General features: G+C 55.2%; 6 protein-coding genes across 6 annotated transcripts; 4 read left to right on the top strand and 2 right to left on the bottom strand.

The window, feature by feature from the left end:
* Positions 1–26: 26 nt before the first annotated feature.
* Positions 27–3923, bottom strand: D7B24_006346 (uncharacterized protein; the record flags this gene model as incomplete). The annotated part of the gene is made up of 4 exons (XM_028640478.1): positions 27–291; positions 749–1218; positions 1276–3441; positions 3495–3923. 4 exons carry the CDS (start codon positions 3921–3923, stop codon positions 27–29), a joined length of 3330 nt encoding a protein of 1109 aa, XP_028495346.1.
* Positions 3924–4798: 875 nt separating this feature from the next.
* THOC3 (THO complex subunit 3) lies at positions 4799–6061 on the top strand (the record flags this gene model as incomplete). The annotated part of the gene is made up of 5 exons (XM_028640477.1): positions 4799–4932; positions 4988–5058; positions 5129–5367; positions 5433–5799; positions 5853–6061. The coding sequence occupies 5 exons, from the start codon at positions 4799–4801 to the stop codon at positions 6059–6061; spliced, it is 1020 nt and encodes a 339-aa protein (XP_028495345.1).
* A 1461-nt stretch (positions 6062–7522) lies between these two features.
* D7B24_006344 (uncharacterized protein) lies at positions 7523–10591 on the top strand (the record flags this gene model as incomplete). The annotated part of the gene is made up of 7 exons (XM_028640476.1): positions 7523–7811; positions 7887–8274; positions 8331–8408; positions 8464–8679; positions 8794–9457; positions 9513–9755; positions 9821–10591. 7 exons carry the CDS (start codon positions 7523–7525, stop codon positions 10589–10591), a joined length of 2649 nt encoding a protein of 882 aa, XP_028495344.1.
* Positions 10592–11093: 502 nt separating this feature from the next.
* Positions 11094–12951, top strand: D7B24_006343 (uncharacterized protein; the record flags this gene model as incomplete). Its single annotated transcript, XM_028640475.1, has 6 exons — positions 11094–11575; positions 11637–12150; positions 12210–12304; positions 12377–12560; positions 12624–12704; positions 12775–12951. 6 exons carry the CDS (start codon positions 11094–11096, stop codon positions 12949–12951), a joined length of 1533 nt encoding a protein of 510 aa, XP_028495343.1.
* A 763-nt stretch (positions 12952–13714) lies between these two features.
* D7B24_006342 (uncharacterized protein) lies at positions 13715–15056 on the top strand (the record flags this gene model as incomplete). Its single annotated transcript, XM_028640474.1, has 2 exons — positions 13715–14481; positions 14576–15056. The coding sequence occupies 2 exons, from the start codon at positions 13715–13717 to the stop codon at positions 15054–15056; spliced, it is 1248 nt and encodes a 415-aa protein (XP_028495342.1).
* Positions 15057–15687: 631 nt separating this feature from the next.
* Positions 15688–16620, bottom strand: D7B24_006341 (uncharacterized protein; the record flags this gene model as incomplete). Its single annotated transcript, XM_028640473.1, has 1 exon — positions 15688–16620. One exon carries the CDS (start codon positions 16618–16620, stop codon positions 15688–15690), a length of 933 nt encoding a protein of 310 aa, XP_028495341.1.
* Between the last annotated feature and the right edge of the window lie 1959 nt (positions 16621–18579).

Below are 18579 nucleotides of genomic sequence, written 5' to 3'. Positions count from 1 at the left end.
GCTGGGCATCAAAGAGACCAAGGCCGCTACGGCTCGTACTGTAATCGCGTCTTCTTCTTGGTCTGTATTGTGGCCCAGCCAAAGGGTGTCGCGCCGTTTGCTGGCTGGGTGTCGAAGTCTGTGAGATAGAAAGCTCGAATCAGGGTGGTAGCTTGTGCCCTATGGCGCTCACGGGCGTGCTGCTGCGGCTCTGCTATGCGACGGTCGTTCAAGCAGTCTACTGCACCAGAAGTGATTGATGCAGTCAAGACAAGATCCCATGTGGTGCCGTGGGGAAGTGAGGTGGGGGGGCTGTGTGCGCCAGTACTGCTGGTTATCGGGCGGCATCTTATCGTACCGTAAAACCGCCCACCACAAGCCACTGTTGCTGACGAGGGAATGAATGCACATATCCAACAGTTGTCAATAGCGAGGCGACCGCACCTAACAGTTCAGGTAGAGGAACATCAAGCAAGTCCATAGAACCTTGTTAGGCCTCATTCCTACATGCAAGCGACCTCAAGTCTGTCCTCAGCGTCGCTCTGACGAAAAGCTCGCCGCATCGCTTCCGGAAAGTGTGTCAGACTCCTCTCCATCCTCACTCGTCTTTGAGCCCAAACCGTTCAGCCCCCTGCGACTCACCGGGAGCCGCAAATGGCTTAATCCTCCTCCCGGTGAAGGTGAGTCGCTGATACGTTCCATCGACACATCGACTTGTTCCATCGCATCCCTCAATGTATCTCCCGTCTCGTCCATTGCCGCCAAGAACCGTGCCAACTCTTTGCAAAGATCCCAGTCTTGTTCGCGCATAGCGCGTGACAGAAGTCTCACAGTTTGCTCAGGGGCAGAGCCCAATTCATCCAATGTGTGAAGAATAATCAGGTAGCCCCCGGCTGTCTTGAGTGAGCCACGGAGAAGAGACTCTTCAAATAGCTCCTGCACCGGCGGCAGGTAGGCGAACAGAGTCCGCCACTGCCTTGCTTCTGTCTTTCTCGTGCACTGCACAACAATATCGAGGTACTCCTTGAAACAGGACAGGAGCGACAGCACTCGTGGAAGAATCGCTTTCTCTGGCACGGGCGCAGAGTCTACCTCATCGTCCAGTACCTGATGGAGCAACATCTCTAGCGCATGAGGAAAATATTCGAGATGCTGGAACTGCTGTGCCAGGCTGACAGCATCGGCAGATCTGTTGTCCACGAGGAGGAAACGAAGAATATTGGGTAGGAAAAGATGTGTCTGGCGGATCACGTTAGAGAAAGTCTCGTATCTCAAGCAAAAAGAAGTCAAACTGACCCTGATGGTGAACCGGAAAAGGGAGAAGTTCAGGTCACGCCTTTGTACCAAGTCAGCTTCCACACCCAGAAGAATACCCTTGGCTTGCAGAGTTGAGAGAGGATAGAAGTCAATCGGTATGGAGACTGTCGCGGGAAGGTCGCCAGAGGATTCGCCGGATGCTGCCCGCATGACATCCTGCATTTCGGGCCACACTTTGAACTCGGTGCCATCAAACACCCACAGCGCATTCCTCAAGCTTGTGTCCACAGTCTTCGTCGAGTTGTTTTGCGGAGACGAAGCAAGGACGTCCTGGGCCGGCTGGTCCCTCATGCTGGCATAAAACTCGACGTTTTGCGAGATGACCCTCATGTCGTACTTGAGATGCCCTTCGCTATTCACGGACGGGCACAGTAGAACAAGCTTCGCATCGACCAGGAATAGCACGGAAGCCACGGCAACATCCTGCGATGGGTCGCCGTCGACAAGCTGGCTTTCTGGTAGGATCCAGCTTAGCCCACGCACTCTGGCTGGGGACCTGACGATGCCATGGAATGCAATCTGACCGAGTTGCACCAATCTCACCGAACCGGCATAAGGCGTAAAGATGAAGTGGTACAGTAGATTTTCGTAAGTGTACACCAGAAGCGAGTCTTCACCCGACGTTGTGATCAGAACGATAGGGGCAGATACTGGCTGGGAATGCACAACCATCGAACCGTCCAAAGCGGCTTCTCTGGAGTACAGTCGTATCTCATGCGTCCGGTTGACCTCAACCGCAGCTACGAGGATATGCTGGTACCAACACATGCCACCCCTAACTTGGAACTCGTTCTCGGCGGCCTCATTCAAAAAGGTCTTCCACCGTCCACTGTTCACGCTATAGTGTGCCAGTCCACGCCTGCCGGCCACGGCGACGTAACGACCATCAGGAGAAATGACAGTGTGCCGTATTGGCCACTGGTTGAGCAGATATGCTGGCGGGATTTCGGCTGTGTGCCAAAGGAAGGGTTCTGCCGATATGGAGGCCAGGTCGGGGACATCGTAGCCACGGTATATCATGACACTGGTGCTCGTTTGTAAGACGGTGCGGAGCAGGTTCGCAGAGTTGTAGCAGCCTGCTACCGCACTCCTGGCCATTTCTATCGCCCATATGGCTTCGCGGTCCCGACTTGCTATCAACAACTCTGAGCCTCCTCCAAGCCACACAGCGTCAATGACAGATGAAAGCCAGTCTTCGCCAGCCGTCTCTGCAACCGAGCCATCGAAATTGAAGCTGTGGCTTCCAAGCTTGCCATATACGCTCCATGTTGCCCACCCTTTCTCGAACCCAGCGAAGAGGCAATAGCCATCTGGCGAGTAGCTCAGCGTTGTAAGGGCGCCTGAGACAGTGTGGGAAACAGGGAGTGTGTGGATATGAGACGATGGGATGTTGCCAGCGTAGTCGCGTGCTGAATATACATGAATGCTGCCATTGGCACAGCCGACTGCTATAAGGGAGAACCTTGCATTGATGACAGCACGTCGAGCGTGATCGAACTTGCCCCGAGGTGAGTGGAAGCAGTAACCCTTGAAGAGCTTTTTTGGATCTGCCTCGCCGTCGGCTAACTTTCGGGCTGACACACGTTGGACAGCATGCGCCTTGCCATCGCTGGTGATCCACGTCGACAGGTTCATCGGCCGGTCATGGGTCATCTCCGTTATGGTGATCTTCTTGTCCAACCACCCCATACGACTGATCATCTCAGTCTTGGTCTGGCTTCCGCTGTTGTCGGGAGTCCATCGGATGCATTGCACAGCTGCTGGCTTCCTTGTTGCCACCACCAGTTCGTCATCGAGAGCAAGTGCGCTCTCGATTCCTGCATCCACCTTGATAACCATCCTGAAACGAACGCTGACATCGCGAACGCCCGCTCCCTCGCCCGGGCCCCATAGAAATTGGTCGGGTGCACTACCTCCAGGTCCGGCGTGAATTTGGCGGCGCCTTTGTATATTGGCATAGCTGGGGAAGTAGGGTTTGTAAACGTGGGCCTCGGAGTCTGTGGCGAGGGAGTACGTGATGAGATAGCCCTGTGTCGTGTGGACAACCAGGATGGCCGAGTCGGGACGCATAAGCAGATCGAAATTCTCGCCATAGGTACTGAGGGACGACACAGATCGAACGACGACGGCGAGGATAGCGGTAGGCTTGAAGGGTCAGAGAGTCATCTGCAGACTGCCGAGAATTGGACGCAACCCACCTTTGTCTGCCAAACAGCCATTGAGGTCGCTGTGATGACGGCAAACAGCGATCCACTCCGGGAAGTTCGCAGTGCCAGGACAGGATCTTTGAGGGGCAACTTCACAGCGTCGGGTATCTGCGTTGACGCGAATGCTGCGGAATCGGGTTGATCTGGATCGCCTCGCTCCACGGACTGAACTGCAGGTGTTGCGGGCGTAGCGGGCGTTAGGGGAGTCGTCGACTCGACAGATGGTTCCGGCAGTGCATTTTGCGCCCCGTTCTCATGGCAGGGTTCGGTCGAGGATACGTATGGGTGTTGCGGTGGCTCGTTTATTGAGGCTCGGTCAAAGGGGTTGGTGATGCCATCTTCAGAGACGACGAGGTTGAACTCGGGTCCAGAACTACTACTCGTCGCGTAGGTCTTTGGAGTGCCGATGGGCCAGTACATGTTGGCAGTGCGCCGCAGCGGAAATTGATGGCAGGCTCCAGTCCAGCGTTACCGTCCGATCATGGCCGTCCTCGTTAGGTTGAATGAGGACGCTTGGAGGATGCGGCGAGTACAGGTGTGCACTGCTTAGCAGCGACTGAAGCTTCTTCGCAGGAGAATCGATCGAATTGCATGGCCTGACTGTATTGAGGGAGTGCACTGTACTATGGAAGTTCGACAATGGCACGGCGTCAGGTGCGGTAGGTCGATGCTTCAATGATGGAGCATCGCGAGCTCCGAACCGCGTTTGCAAGTAGTAACCAGCTTCGGAGCTGCTGGTCTCAGACCGTGCAGCATGTCCTGGTCCCCGCCAGCTAGGACGTACATTACGTATGCACTGGCCTGCCCTGGTCAGGGGCTGGGTACCTGTGTGGAAGGGCGAGAGGCGAGGTCGGTGAGGCTAGGAGGTGGGTCACCGAGCGGCGACGGGGACCCACCCCATCTCAAGAGGTAAGCAGCTGGTGCATTTTGTACGCTTCGGTACCCTACGAGTATTTGCAGGGCACTACACATCGCTATATTTCCTGTCAGAGGGGTTGTCAAGAAGCATCGCTTTATTTGGAGTGCTCAGTCTGCCTTAGGCTCGCTCCGAGCTACCGGACTGTGTAGTTGGTAGGAAGTGCCACGTACCAACTTCTGTGAGACTTAAGACACTCATCCGACATCGCACAATACCTCGCGCCTCTCTCTACCTCTCAATCTCAATACCGGTTCCGTGCATGCTTGCTTCTCTGTCTCATCCGACCTCTTCCCTTCCCACACATACGCACACAAGCACACGCACAGAAAGTCGCACAGCCACTCGCTCATAGCGGACTATCAGCCCGTACATCGACATGGCACCGCTCTCTCGCCCGAAGACAAGTCTCCCGAGGGAACGATTCACTACGTACTTGAAAGATATCAAGATACAAACGTATCAAGACCCTAGCTTCGGCTCCAGTTCACGCAACAGCGGCTCTTTACGCAGGTATCAAACCCTCGTCTTCATAGAAGATTTCAATGTTTGACAAGAAAAAAAGTAGCATATGGTCCATATCTTGGAATCCAACTGGTTCACTCATTGCCACGGGAGCGGATAGGATACTTCGTGTCTGTCAGTTGCGCTATTCGCGCTCTTTGTCCTGGCACTCACGTTTCCGTAAGGCTGGCTGACCTTTCTGCAGGGAATCCCGAAAAGCCCGTTGCACGCTTCTCGACCGAGCTCAAGGGGCACACAGCTGCGATTGCCAAGGTTGCCTTCAATCCTGCCAAGGATGCAGAGCTCTGTAGCATTAGTTTTGATGGCGTGGTCAAATTCTGGGACGTTCGAAGCAAAACCTGCACCAACGAAGTCAAGGGTCTTGGTGAAGCCTTCACGCTGGCATGGGCCCCAGATGGCGAGACCCTCGTCGTAGGCAACAAAGTGAGTGGTGCCGTTCAGAGTCCACAGAATCGATGCTACTGAGAACGTGCTGACCAAGGGCGTAGGCGGACACGCTCTTTATACTGTCTCCTACCCAAACGACACCCTTGTCTACTCACACGCAAGATGTGCAGACAAATCAGGTATCGTTCTGCTGGAGTGGAGAGAAGGTCTTCCTGACCACTGGCGAGGGTCGTGTCCGTATCCTTTCGTATCCCGACTTTCAGCCGCTGCTTCACCGCGAGGGCCCAGACGGGGCCATCGAGTTCACGCTGGATGGCCACGCTTCACAATGCCTCTCGGCCGAGATGCAGCCGACTGCTCGTTATCTAGCCACGGGTGGGTATGATTCCATCATTGCGCTCTGGGACACGACAAACTGGATCTGCCAGAACACGGTCACCACGTCTGTAGGCCCTGTCCGAAGCATCAGTAAGTTCTCCATTCATGTCGCTGGTGCGCATTCCTGATCAAGGACACCACAGGCTTCACATTTGACGGCAGCTACTGCGTGGGAGGCAGCGAACAGGGTGCTGGCCTTGATGTTTTCCACACGGAGACGGGGGATATTATCCACACCATCAAGACAAGTGATCCCAGCCCAGTGGTGGCATGGGCACCTACACGATATTACCTCGCTTTTATAGACCAGAATGCCCTCCGCATTGCTGGTATCGATACAGAACGAAAATAGAGCTCTACGGGAGGGTGTTGCGCTCTCTACATGTCAGTTTTGTCCCGGAAAGGAAGGACCCGAGAGCTGGGGGCTGAGGTGCGTGTCAGTCAGCGCGGGCATACTTCAGACCGACAGTTCGCGAAGGGGGGGGTAAAGTTGTGCCTTTCCTGGATCGCCATTTGAAGTGGCTTGTGAATGGCAATTGGGGCACCAGATTACTCAGCCTTGGCAACGCTTGTATCGAGCTTCCTATCAGACCTCGAAGCATCTGCGCAGAGGAACCAGCCTTGTACAACTTTTGAGAGATGACGATTGCGAGGTGCAAATTTGCTGCCTAGAGCCAAAGCATGTGCGTCGTCTGGCATCGCCTGGCAGGCACATGGTCGATCGCGCGAGTGTAGAGCTGGACCCTGTGCAGGACTTACGCAACGCCATAGCCTGCCTGGCAGAAGACGATGCGTTGTTGCATCGCTGTGCGCAGCAAGTGCGGGGGCGGCAATGGATCGATGGGCCGAGTCGATGTGTGCTGGATTGACCTCATCCCTGTAGGTACCTTATGGGAAGCAGTAGCAAGGAAGGTGTGTGGCTGCGCTGCGCCCTGCCCATGTGAACAGCCATTTGTACGTGAAGTACACGCGGTACTGGTTTGTACGGTGCATGAAGCAACTCCAATGCTTATGACATGGGCGCAAATTTGTTCTGTACCAGTCCGCACCCGGCTGCACGCTCTCTCAAATAAAGAAGCCCTCTGAGGGCGGGGGACAGGCACAGGTAGGAAGAGGCGTTGGGGATCGCATGTCGCCCACCAGAAAAAGGGGTCCTTGTCTGGCGTGATCCCCTGGTTCACTCGGCTGCCGAGCGAGACTGTACATGTACATGTAGGTAGGTACCCACTACATGTTCTTCTTTCAGATGTCTAGGCACCTGGGCCACCTAGGTAGCCCTTCCCTACAAACTTGCTAGGTAGACGGTTCACTAAGATTCGCCGGGAATGGGGCTTGCTGATAGGCTTGACACTCGCCACGTGAAGTTGAGTCGCAGATACATGTAAAGCGAGCTGACTGCTCAGCGCATCCATCTTATCAACAACCTTTCCACTATCCACCCCCCGATTTTCAGGCGGGCCGGCCATCTTCACCTTGAGACAGAACTTCAATTGAGCGATCCGATAACATCTGCGTCGCACGATAGATCACCTACCAGTGACAACATACGACGAACTAGAATCGTTCCCTTTGTCCAAAAACAGATCGCGAACAAGGCCCCTGGCATGACAGTGACTGGCCTCTTCGCAGGCCCTCATCACCCACTGCCCGATTGCCAAACCGCCTGACCGCCCAACTCTCTACAGCCCCGTCGAACCTCCACACCACCCACCACCAACTGCCGCGACTTGGGAACCCAAAATATCGCGAACAGTGACCCGGCTGTGGCTGCGGTCCATCCTCTCTCCCGCGGGCCCGATTGTCCAGCCTCGCCATGTCTCCCCCATCGCCGACGACATCAACCGAACAAGATGGCGGCGGCATTCCGTCTCGTCATCGAGCCGTGTCTCCCAATGCAGAGCTAGACACTGCCGACAACAGAAGCATACCCAAACCAAAGCGCCTGGCCTGCATGATCTGTCGCAAAAGGAAATTGAAATGCGACGGCATCAAACCCAGCTGCAGCACATGCACCAGGCTAGGCCACTCGTGCGCATACGACGAAGTGCGCCGAAAGAGCGGCCCCAAGCGGGGCTATGTCAAGGCTTTGGAGGAGCGTCTCAGTGAGCGTTAACCCCCTCGCTGTCCTGGCGTTGCGCCCGTGGTCGCGCCTACTGATCGTGTGCTTCTATCTGCAGAACAGGTCGAAACCCTCCTCAACAAAACCAAAGACTCGGCAACAGGTGCCGAGATCAATGCGGCCGCGCCTCTGAACCTTGACACCGCATCAGCTACCCGCGTCCAGCTGCCAGCCGCCGCCGCCGCCGCCGGTGGTGGCTTCAGCGGCCAGAATGCCACGCTCACTCTTCCAGGCGACCGCGACATGGACCGCTGGCAGTTTGCGGGCGAGTCGCCTCAACCTGGGCCTCCCCTGGACGATTTCAACTTCAACACGAGCATGAACCCCGGCTTAAACCCCAACATGCCGATCGGAATGGGCAACCTGAACAATACGAACTTCCCATGGGAAATGATTGGACTTGGTCTGGAGGAGCCCCTGCCACCGCAGGAGACCATCGATGAGCTGTTTGTTCGCCCTCAATGCTTGGCATGTGACGCAGCTAACAGTAGTACCTACGCAGGCATCAGATCTACTTTGAGAAGGTTCACCCTTCCATGCCAATGATTCACAAGTACAGGTATCTGGCGGCCATGAACCTGTAAGTATGAACTTTGCCTCCCGTAATCATTTTGAGCTGATGACTGTGCTTCAAGAGCCCCAAATCAACGTCCACCCGTTGCACTCCGATACGCAATCTGGACCTTGGCTTGTTCCATAACAGACAAGTACATTGATTTGAAGGACTTGTTCTATCAACGTGCACGCAAGTACGTGGAAGGTGACTACATTAAAGGCTACGGAGAGCACATGATATCTGTCGCCCATGCACAAACTCATGTTTTGTTGGCTTCATATGAATTCAAGATGATGTATTTCCCAAGAGCATGGATGAATACGGGGGCGGCAGTCCGCTTGTGTCAAATGTGAGTAGCGACAGCATGCTGAATATGTGGTCGCGGAGCGGAGTCACTAACGTCATCCAGGATTGGACTTCACCGCTTAGATGGGGCGGGCCTCGACGTCAAGCAATGCCTTCCACCCCCGCGCGATTGGACCGAGCGCGAAGAGCGGCGGCGCACGTTCTGGATGGCATTCTGCGAGGATCGGTATGCGAGCATCGGCACTGGCTGGCCCATGACCATCGACGAGAAGGACATTATGACGAACCTGCCATCCTCGGACGAAGCGTTCGATATGAGTAGGCCTGAGCAGACGCAATCGCTCCAAGACAGCATGAGTCCTGCAGGAGCAAGCAAACTCTCATCTTTCGGCGGCATTGTGCTCATGGCCTGTCTCTTCGGCCGTAATCTTATCCATCTTCACAGACCCGACGTCGACGACCGAGACAACGACCTCAACGGCGAGTTCTGGAAACGCCACAGGGCCATGGACAACATCATTCTCAACACATCGCTCTGCCTGCCGCCTCACATCAAGCTGCCGTCCGGCCTCAGCAACCCCAACATTGTTTTTACCAATATGAGCATCCACACCTCGACGATATGCCTCCATCAGGCGGCTATTTTTAAAGCCGATAAAAACAAGCTACCGGCATCAGTGAGTGCCGAAAGCAAAGTGCGCTGCATTACCGCTGCCAACGAGATTGCGAGTATTATGAGGATGATATCGCACATGGATCTAAGCTGCGTAAGTCTTGTCTGGCACCGTTACTTTACGGCAAGGTCCTCTAACAAGCCTACAGATGAATCCTTTTATTGCGTTCTGCCTTTACGTGGCTGCGAGGGTGTTCGTGCAATATCTCAAGAGTCGACCTGATGACAGTCAGACGGCAGATTCATTGCGTTTTCTGTTGTCAGCCATGAATGCTCTGAAGCGTAGGAACCCCCTTACGGAGTCATTCTTAGTACAACTTGATGTCGATCTCGAAGCTTTGGGGATGAGAATTCCGAAGCTGAGAGCTGCATTCCCACGAAGCGGCGACAGTGTACGTTTTTCCCTCACCCTTGCATGGCCCTTGATGCCGTTGACTGACATTGCCGCGTGCTTTAGCCGGATGCCACCGCCGCGGGAAAGCGATGTGATGAAGAAGGTGCTTCAGGAATTCTGGCCTACAGGAATGATTGCAACTACACGAATGGCGATGATGCCGTTCCAGTCACCGCCCCTGGCATTGTCGAACCGATTTCGGGCACTCAGCCTGTGAGCAGAACTATTTCGGACTCGTCCGGCTTCTCCGGCCAGCGCTGGCTTGGTCCAGACGCCGGATTCGCTCAAGAAGGAGGTGCCTCTCGCGTACCTTTGCAGGGCATGGTCCTGACGCCGGGGTCAGGTTCGTTGGGGGGCTCGCGAAACGGTACAGGTGCTGGGTTCGGACAGAGCGAAAGCAGCGGCGACAACACGATGGGCTCGCCAGATGGCGATCAGTCTAATCGGCCGACACCCAACTCAAGCTCAGCCTCTGAACATCGAAGTGGGCCGACCGCATCGGTTGGCATGGAAGGATCCAGCAGAAACTCGTTCGACGCCAGTCCAGCCTCTAACAACCCAAGCGCTAATATTGGGGTGAACGGCGAATCCACCACTGCTGGCTTCTTCGCCGACTCACGAGGGTTCAACCTGGGTCCCACCGGGATGACACCCGGGGCCAGGTTCCAGATGGGTGACAGCCCTGTGGATGCCTATGGCATGGCGTCCAACGGGTGGCCGGGCATGCCAGGTCAGACAGGCATGACCCCAATGAGCGAGGGGGTGCTACGATCGCTCATGAATATGGGACCGATGGACGCGATGGATCTGTCATCGTGGGATTCGGGAGCCTAGCTGGTCGCCGTCCCCATGACGATGTGAAATGTGAATCTACAGCAGAATGAGGAGTTTGGGGAGGTATTTCTTGACGAAGGCATGACACGTGCCAATGTACGACTAATTTTTCCACTCAGTATCGAGGGTTCACGGGGGAGCAGGGTGGATGACGGGGTATTCGATGGCCTGGTTGGTCGGCGTTGGTGGCTTTAATCGAGATCATTTCAATCCTGCAGAACTTGAGTTGATGAACTGATTTGGTGCCTTGAAGAGCGTTGATATGGCTGTTTGGTCCTTGGTGATGCTAGCAATGTAATACCACCCGTATGCATCAATCCACAAATGCCCTACTAGCCGATTTTTGAGTCCAGAAAGAGTCGCTTCTTTTGAACACATGGACCTCTGCTCAACTCCCCTGAGCTCAATCAACCACGATCCGTTTACTACTCGATAAAGCAGCAACATCATTCAAACCGGCCCGCGAATTCCTGATTGTATTCACCAGCTGTGTCCGATAGTCATGCCTGATTCCGGGCCGCCGCCGTTTGACTTGGGGAACGGTGGACCTCCGATCATGTCACATTACCAGGCTGCTCTCCACGGAGATGTCTTTCACCAGGAACTGTCTCACGCAACCAACTGTGCCTCGCCCGATGTCCCAGTCGCGACTTCTCCCCCAGTGTCAGAGGCCCACGTGCGGCATCTGATGAATAGTCGCGACGAACCAGGGCAAGCCGTTCACTCAACACAGGGACAAGCGCTTCCTGTGCAAAACCCAGCGGGCCAACCTCCTCATTTTGAGGCCTTGCCACCGCCCTTCGGCCCTCAACTTGACCCTCGTCTCGCGCCAAGCGGGATTCCTGCTGCCGTACCAGGCCATGTACCGTCACAGAGCGTACAGCCCGAAGACGCTACAACCTATGTTTTGGATCCTCCTGAGCTGCAAGAATGGAGACAGCGCTTGTTCGATGCGGACGGTGTCATAGTCTTGACCAATGAACAGTATTTGATCACGAACACTCCCTAGCCATTTCCTTTCGATTCTGACCTTGACATTTACCAGATACAACACGTATTTTCCGCATGTTGACAATGTCTACTCTCATCGCAGCTCGCAAAAGTATAAGCGGAAGCCATTCGTCTCTCACTACTATGACTGCAGGCTCAAGGGGCGGCCACCGGGAACACCCAAGTCTGATGACCCGAACAAAAAGAAGCGGAAGCGTGCTGTTCGCGAACTGAATCAGTGTGATGTGAAGATCAAGATCACCGAGTACTTCCCCGGCGCCACGCTGCACGATCTTGATGACGGGACGTACACGCCTGTCAACATGCCGCAGAGCGCTCTCAGCAGCGGCAGCGACCGTCGCTTTCGTGTTCTCCCAGCTGAAGCCAACGATGTGCCAACGGACGTAGGCAGAGATGGGCAGAAGTTCTACACTATACAGCGCGTCAACGGACACTTGAGCGGCAGTGGCATAGCTGGACCGCATCGCCACACCTTGGCCAGGAGTGACGAGGTCAAGAAAAACAGCGTGCTGCGTTTCCTGGCGAAGCAAGAGCAAGCGGCCAAAAAGGTATAACGTGTATATTGGTGGAATTTGATACTGATCGTGGAGAACTAACATAATCATAGATACAAACTTCTAGGAAAGCCTCCGAAGCAGCAGCAGCGACGATCAGGAAGCACTCAAAAGATTGTGACACCAAGTTCTTTGCAGCATGCTATTGGTACGTCCTCTTTCAACGTTTATACTTATCTATAATTGGTGACATCCGTCGAACTAAACGACCTTGCCACAGCCCATTTGCGCAGCGAGTCTGGATAGCTTTGGAGGCGAAGAAGTTGCCGTACCAGTACGTTGAAGTTGACCCCTCCCGCACACCACTGCCGAGGCAACTTCTCGAAGCCAACCCCAGGGGCACTCTGCCTGCCATCAAGCAAGGGGATTGGGCTTGCTCAGGGAGCACAGTGATTCTCGAATATGTAAGATGTTCTGCGTTCCAAGGAAAGTGCCAAACGTTCGAGCAGGACTGACATGCGTCGCAGTTGGAAGATGCCGAACCAGCAAATCCCCTCTTCCCACCAGACGCTCGTCTCAAGGCGAACTGCCGGGTTTGGATTGATCATGTTCGTGCCCTAGTTGTGGATTTCATACATGTGTTTGTTTCCCTGTGGACTCAATTGACACAGTCTGTAGATCAACACCATGATCGTGCCCTCGTTCTTCAAAGTCCTGAGGAACGTCGATGAGACGCTTCGCCCAATATGCATTGAACAGTTACAGCGACACATCACAGAACTGGTGCTTGCCGCAGACGAGCAGGTAAGACAATGCTTGTCATGTCGTGTGGCTGGCTCAGGATGGGGCACGTAGTAAGACCTGCTAACGTCGAGAGCAGGGCCCGTTCTTTCTTGGTGACGCGCTTTCAATAGTCGATGTCCACTTTGCGCCAATAGCCCTCCGACTATCCCGCATGCTACAGCCAGCTCACGGGTGGACGGAGCCCTTGCCCAATCTTCGCTGGGAGTTGTGGTTGAATGCGATTGAAAACAACCTTCATGTCCAAGCAACGACGAGCTCCAGGGATCTCTACCTCAGTACCATGGACCTACTAGCGCAAGATCCTAGTGTGTAGATTCGATAGAGGGTAACCAACTGCATCTGACCACACCTGGAGTCGTGAATCCAGTCAAGTCTATGTCGGTTTCCGCATTCTGCCCGCTAGATCAGCCCACCATGTATCGACGTCACCGTGGTGCAGCTCCCCCCACTCCACCTCAATCCATCTCGGACTGAAAACAGTCGAACCTGCCGCTGTCCCTCGAGAGCAATCATCAGGCCACTCTAGCTACCATTCCAAACCAAATCGTGACCCTCGGCGCCACACACAAACCCTTGTGCACGTACATACCCAAGCCGCCTCTGCGAGGGCTTGCTCTTATTCAAGATCCGTTGTTTACAGTATCAGTCTAGCGCAGTCCTGACATTGCCATTCGTGCAAGCATCAGACCACAAGCAGTCGCGCGTCACCCAACCTTATCAGCTTAAGGAGACTACAGTCCTCTCTCGGGCGAGCGTAGCGGAAAGGCAGGTAAACCCCATCATCAACATACGGATAATCTAGAAATTGGGCAACATGAAGGTCATCCTCGCCATCAACGCGGGGTCCAGCTCGGTCAAGATCTCCGTCTACTCCGCTGAGTTCCAGCAAAAGCCCCGCCAATTCGCGGAAACGCAGATCAGCGGATTGACAGCCCCGCCTGCCCAATTATCGTACACCCGGAACGGCGTCACCGTCAAGAAGTCCGAGAAGCTGCAAGAAGAGCAGGTCAAGAGCCAGGACGATGCTTTCAAGCTTCTCCTGAAGACGTTAATTGAGGATCAAGAGCTCAAGGAGATCCAGGCGAAAGACGACATTGGCATCACCAGCCACAGAATCGTCCATGGGGGCGACTATACGGCCTCCCAAATCATCACGCCCGACACGTACCATCACCTGGAGAAGCTCAGCGACCTCGCGCCCCTGCACAACGGTGCCGCCCTGACCATTGTCAGGTCTTGCATTGACGAGCTCCCCGACGCGGTCAATGTGGCCTGTTTCGATTCTCAATTCCACTCCACTATCCCGGAGCACATTCGCACGTATCCCATCAACGTCGACGTTGCAAAGAAGAACCATCTCCGGAAATATGGGTTTCACGGAATCAGCTATTCGTTCATCACGAGGTCTGTGGCTGATTTCTTGAAGAAGGACGCTGCTGATCTCAACATCATCGCGCTTCATCTGGGCAGCGGCGCCAGCGCCTGTGCCGTTAGACAGGGCCAGAGTTGGGATACCAGCATGGGCCTGACGCCCCTCGCCGGTCTCCCCGGCGCGACGAGGAGCGGAAGCGTAGATCCAAGGTACGTCGTCGCCCCCACCTGTTCGTGCTCGCACCTCCCTATTGCCAACGAGACCAAAGTGGCCTGACATTTGGTGCGTTTTTGCCATGTATAGCCTCGTCTTCCACTACGCGAGCGACGTCGGGAAGCTCTCCCCCTCATCGACCTCCGAGCTGCACATCTCGCGCGCCGAGGAGATCCTCAACAAAGAGAGCGGCTGGAAGGCTCTGACGGGCACGACTGACTTTGGCGTCATTGCTGACAGCGACGACCCGAAGCACAAGTTGGCGTTTGACATTTTCGTCGATCGCGTCTGCGGCTTCATAGGCACCTACTTTGTGTCCCTCGGCGGCCAGGTCGACGCTCTCGTCTTTGCCGGAGGCATCGGGGAGAAGAGCGGCAAGCTGCGCGCGCGTGTCGGAGCCCAAGTTGCGTGCCTTGGGTTTGAGGTGGATGATTCGTTGAACGGCAAGAAGATTGTCGACACTGTTCAAGATGTGGGCAAGCAGGGGAATGGAAAACGCGTGCTCGTATGCCAGACGGATGAGCAACTGGAGATGGCTCGGTTCTGTGCTGAGAATGAGAAAATATGGTGAGCGTGCTTCCTGGGTAAGCTACTCATCTGGTACCATAAGATCATATACATCTTTCTACAGTTGTGTGTTTGTGGACATTAGAAAATGTCAAACGTTTTGCGTACAATTCACGAATTGGACAAAATGTGGTGAAGATGGCATAGTGTTCGTATTTTCATCGTCTTCCGCGTGTAGCGACTAGCCCGCAACAAGTGTGGGTGACTTGTCTGCTCATAAAGAATTGAGAAGTGCCTGCGTGCGATGGATCACGACGCGAGCCCTGTTCATCACACTTGCCTGGAAACAAGGTGTTGACAGGCCCATACCATATCCGATGGATTCCAGCGCCGTTTTTGTATACCCTTGCGCATGATCCTCCGCGTGTAAATGCATGGTGCGCCCATCATATGCTTTGCGCCCCCATGTTGCCCTGAACGCCAATAGATAAAAAGAAACCCGAGGTATCCTGGTATATGTCCCAGCCCGTGCCTAAACGCCGATCGCGACAAAATATAAAGCCAAGAGAAGAGGCTGCCAACAGAGGAGGTAGTTTGTAGGTGGAAAAGGTAGATGTTGACATGAGGGCAATTGCGTACGGTGTATGGGATTGAAGAGTGCGAGGTAGAGAAGAAGAAATGGCTATGAATTGCACTCAACCCTCTTGGCAAGCGATGGCCATGGCGAGAGCGTCAAGGCCACTGGGTGTCCGCGCGGCGTTGGGCCGACTCATGAGAGGAGCATTGAGCGCCCGCAAGTCCCATGCGCCAGAGGAAACTCCAGGAGACGGCAAGGCTGTTGTGTTAGATGCGGAGTGGTTGTACTGCTCGGCATCCCAGGCTGCCTGTTCACGTTGGGCGGCGCGGAAACTGGCGGACGTCTTGCTAGAGGACGAGGACCTTCTTGCAGACCCTGTCAGAGCACCAACGGCAGCGCGCGAAGGCACGGGCTTGGTCGAGGCAGGCATACGCGCCTTGTCCTTGTAGTGGGTTTCGAGATGTTGCTTCATGTTGTCGGCCCTGGTGAACTTCTTTTGGCAGCCAGCGAAGGTGCACTGGACGGCCTTCTCGGCCGTGTGAATCTTGGAGTGCCGCGAGGCATGGCCAGAGGTGGTGAAGGTCTTCTCGCAACCGTGGCTGTCCCGATAGCGGCAAGGATACCGCTTGCCGGCGCGGTCCGGCAGGCTGGAGGTGGCGGTGGCATCGTCATCATACGAGTTGGACCGGCTGGTGGCGGCGTAGGTAGGTCGCTTGGTTGTCTGGTCGTACTCGTCGTAGAGAGGCTGACCGGACACGAAAGGGTGAGCTCGCGAGTATTCATAGGCGGTGGGCGTCAAAGGCGAGCCAGGCCCTGTGCTCATGTTGGAGTCGTACGAGTCTGATCGGAGAAGCTCAGGTGTGTGAGGCGAGGGAGAATTGCTTCGCAGCGAGCTGGTAGAGTAGTTTTGCGAGTTGATCAGAGTCGAAGCCCGATAGCTCGGACGTTGTGGCTGCGCATGTGGAGCCGGGGAGATAAAGGAAGGCGAAGGGTCGGCATCGTCGTTGAGGAGGGAGACCTTGCGGCCCGTAGCATCGCGTGCTTGCATCATGGCGGCGTTAAGTGGATAGTATTGCCGTCTCAGGTTGCTGTCTATAGACTCTGGTCGGCGTCGAAGGAGAGCTGGACGGGTTATGGAAGGATGAATATGTAGGGTACGGGAGCAAAAGGGTGAGGAGGTCGGGGTGGGCAAGAGGATTGGTGTCAGGGTCTCAAGTATATAACAAGTTATGGTACGGGGGCGGTCGAGCTTGGAGGAGGGAAGGAGGGGGGTGTGGTCTGAAGATGAGGGAGGAGAAGAGGATGGGAAATGGAGCTGGTGCATGAAAGCCCATGGCATGGGAAAGCGCAGAGCACAGAGAACCTGAACGGCGAGCGGCGACGAGGCGCCAGGGTGTGCGCAGTAGCGGAGGGTGTGCGGGCGGGTGTGTGTGGAGCCAACCTACCTGCCTTGGGTATCCACAGGGGCCAGGGACGCTGGGATGGAGACGGACTAGCGCCGAGATAAATTATGGGACGCTGGGCCTGTATGGGTCCAGGGGTCCACCCAGCGCAGAGCCAGCAGCGCTACTTCGCAAGGCAGGGCCAGGATGCACGAAGTGGGCTGCAGCTCCCTGACTTCGGCGCACTGCGTCAGCGCGCTCTGGTCAGGAAGCAACGAGGAGAGGAGAGGGGAGGAGAGGAAAGCAAGAAAGACAGCCACAGTCCGGGTGGGTCCCCAACCTGGTACCTGAGCCCCGACCGCAACACTACCCTTTTCTTCCCTCTGCCTGCTCTGTATTGATCCACCCACACTGCAGACGGTTATCATTCTCCCAAACCGTCACCGTCCACACCGGGGCGTGGGTCCGTCACTGAAAAATGTCCGCCCTCCCCGAAGGTAAGTAGGTAGGTAGGTACGTTCCCAATCCCCAGCGCACACCTGGCTGTACCCGAACCCTCTTTGATCCTGAGCTTGGGAGTTGGGAGTCTTGTTAGCAGCAACTCCCGCCCGCTCGCATTGCTCTGCCTGTCCCCCCGTTCTCTGCCTCCAGGTTAAGCCACAAGCTGATCTGGTGCTGCGCAGAGGTGGATGATCCACGGTTTACAGGGTCCGTCCATCGACGCTCCTCTGTTCCGCATGGGCATCGCAGTTGTCGCATCGGTCAATAGTCCTTTCTCTCTGGTTTTTTCTCGTTTCGTTGCTCGAGAATGCGCCAGCTCGAAAACTGAGTGCGACTCATAGCCGTACGACACAGCGCCACCGTCCCGTTTTTTGGTTTTGAATGCATTCTACGTACATGACGTCAAGGTTCCAGCGCCATCAGTGGCCAGAACCAGGGCGACGCCGCCGCAATTCGGATGGTTATGAGGGTCGACTTTCCGACCCCCCCCCCCCCCCCCCTCTCGCCGCTTGCCCTGGAACCCTTTCACGAGATACCCCTTCCGACCCGCGAGAGACTGGCCACCGTCCCGCCCGTACGTTTAGCTGGTACTTGTCAAAACTGTGTTCACTCATTGAGCCGTACATGGTAAACCCAAAGTCGTGACATCTTCTCCCATACGAGACAACGCATGTCGTCATCGGAGACGCGTCCGTTTTGCGCCCGTCAAGCATGAAGATGCCCACACAGGAGGGGAGCCGCCAGAGAGCTGGTAGTTATGAATGGCTGTTACGAAATCCCGTCCTTGAACAGGAAAATGCCATCTACATGCTGCCGGTTCCCAGTACGGCCATCTTTCTGTTTTTACTTTACCAACCTGTAGCCGGCGATCCAGCGCCCACAAATGCACACCCCTCCTCTCCCCTAAGCTCTTTAGAGCAGTTGGCGGGAGGGCAAACTCTACTTTGTATCCCTGTCACCTGGAGATCTTGGAACCACAATGATCGCCGCAGCTTCCATTTCCCTCTCTGTGCAATGCGAACAAACTCGATCGATCTCGCAAGACCGCTTTCGATGAGATGAAATGTCGAGTGATCAAGTCCTTGACGGATGAGAGGCTGAGACATGGGTGGTGAACCCTACGCCTC

The sequence above is a fragment of the Verticillium nonalfalfae genome (genome assembly GCF_003724135.2).
Source record: "Verticillium nonalfalfae strain VnAa140/NRRL 66861 chromosome Unknown scaffold_44, whole genome shotgun sequence".
Classification (NCBI taxonomy): domain Eukaryota; kingdom Fungi; phylum Ascomycota; class Sordariomycetes; order Glomerellales; family Plectosphaerellaceae; genus Verticillium; species Verticillium nonalfalfae.
Note: the sequence above shows the minus strand (reverse complement) of the source record. Positions and strands in the feature narration are given on the sequence as shown.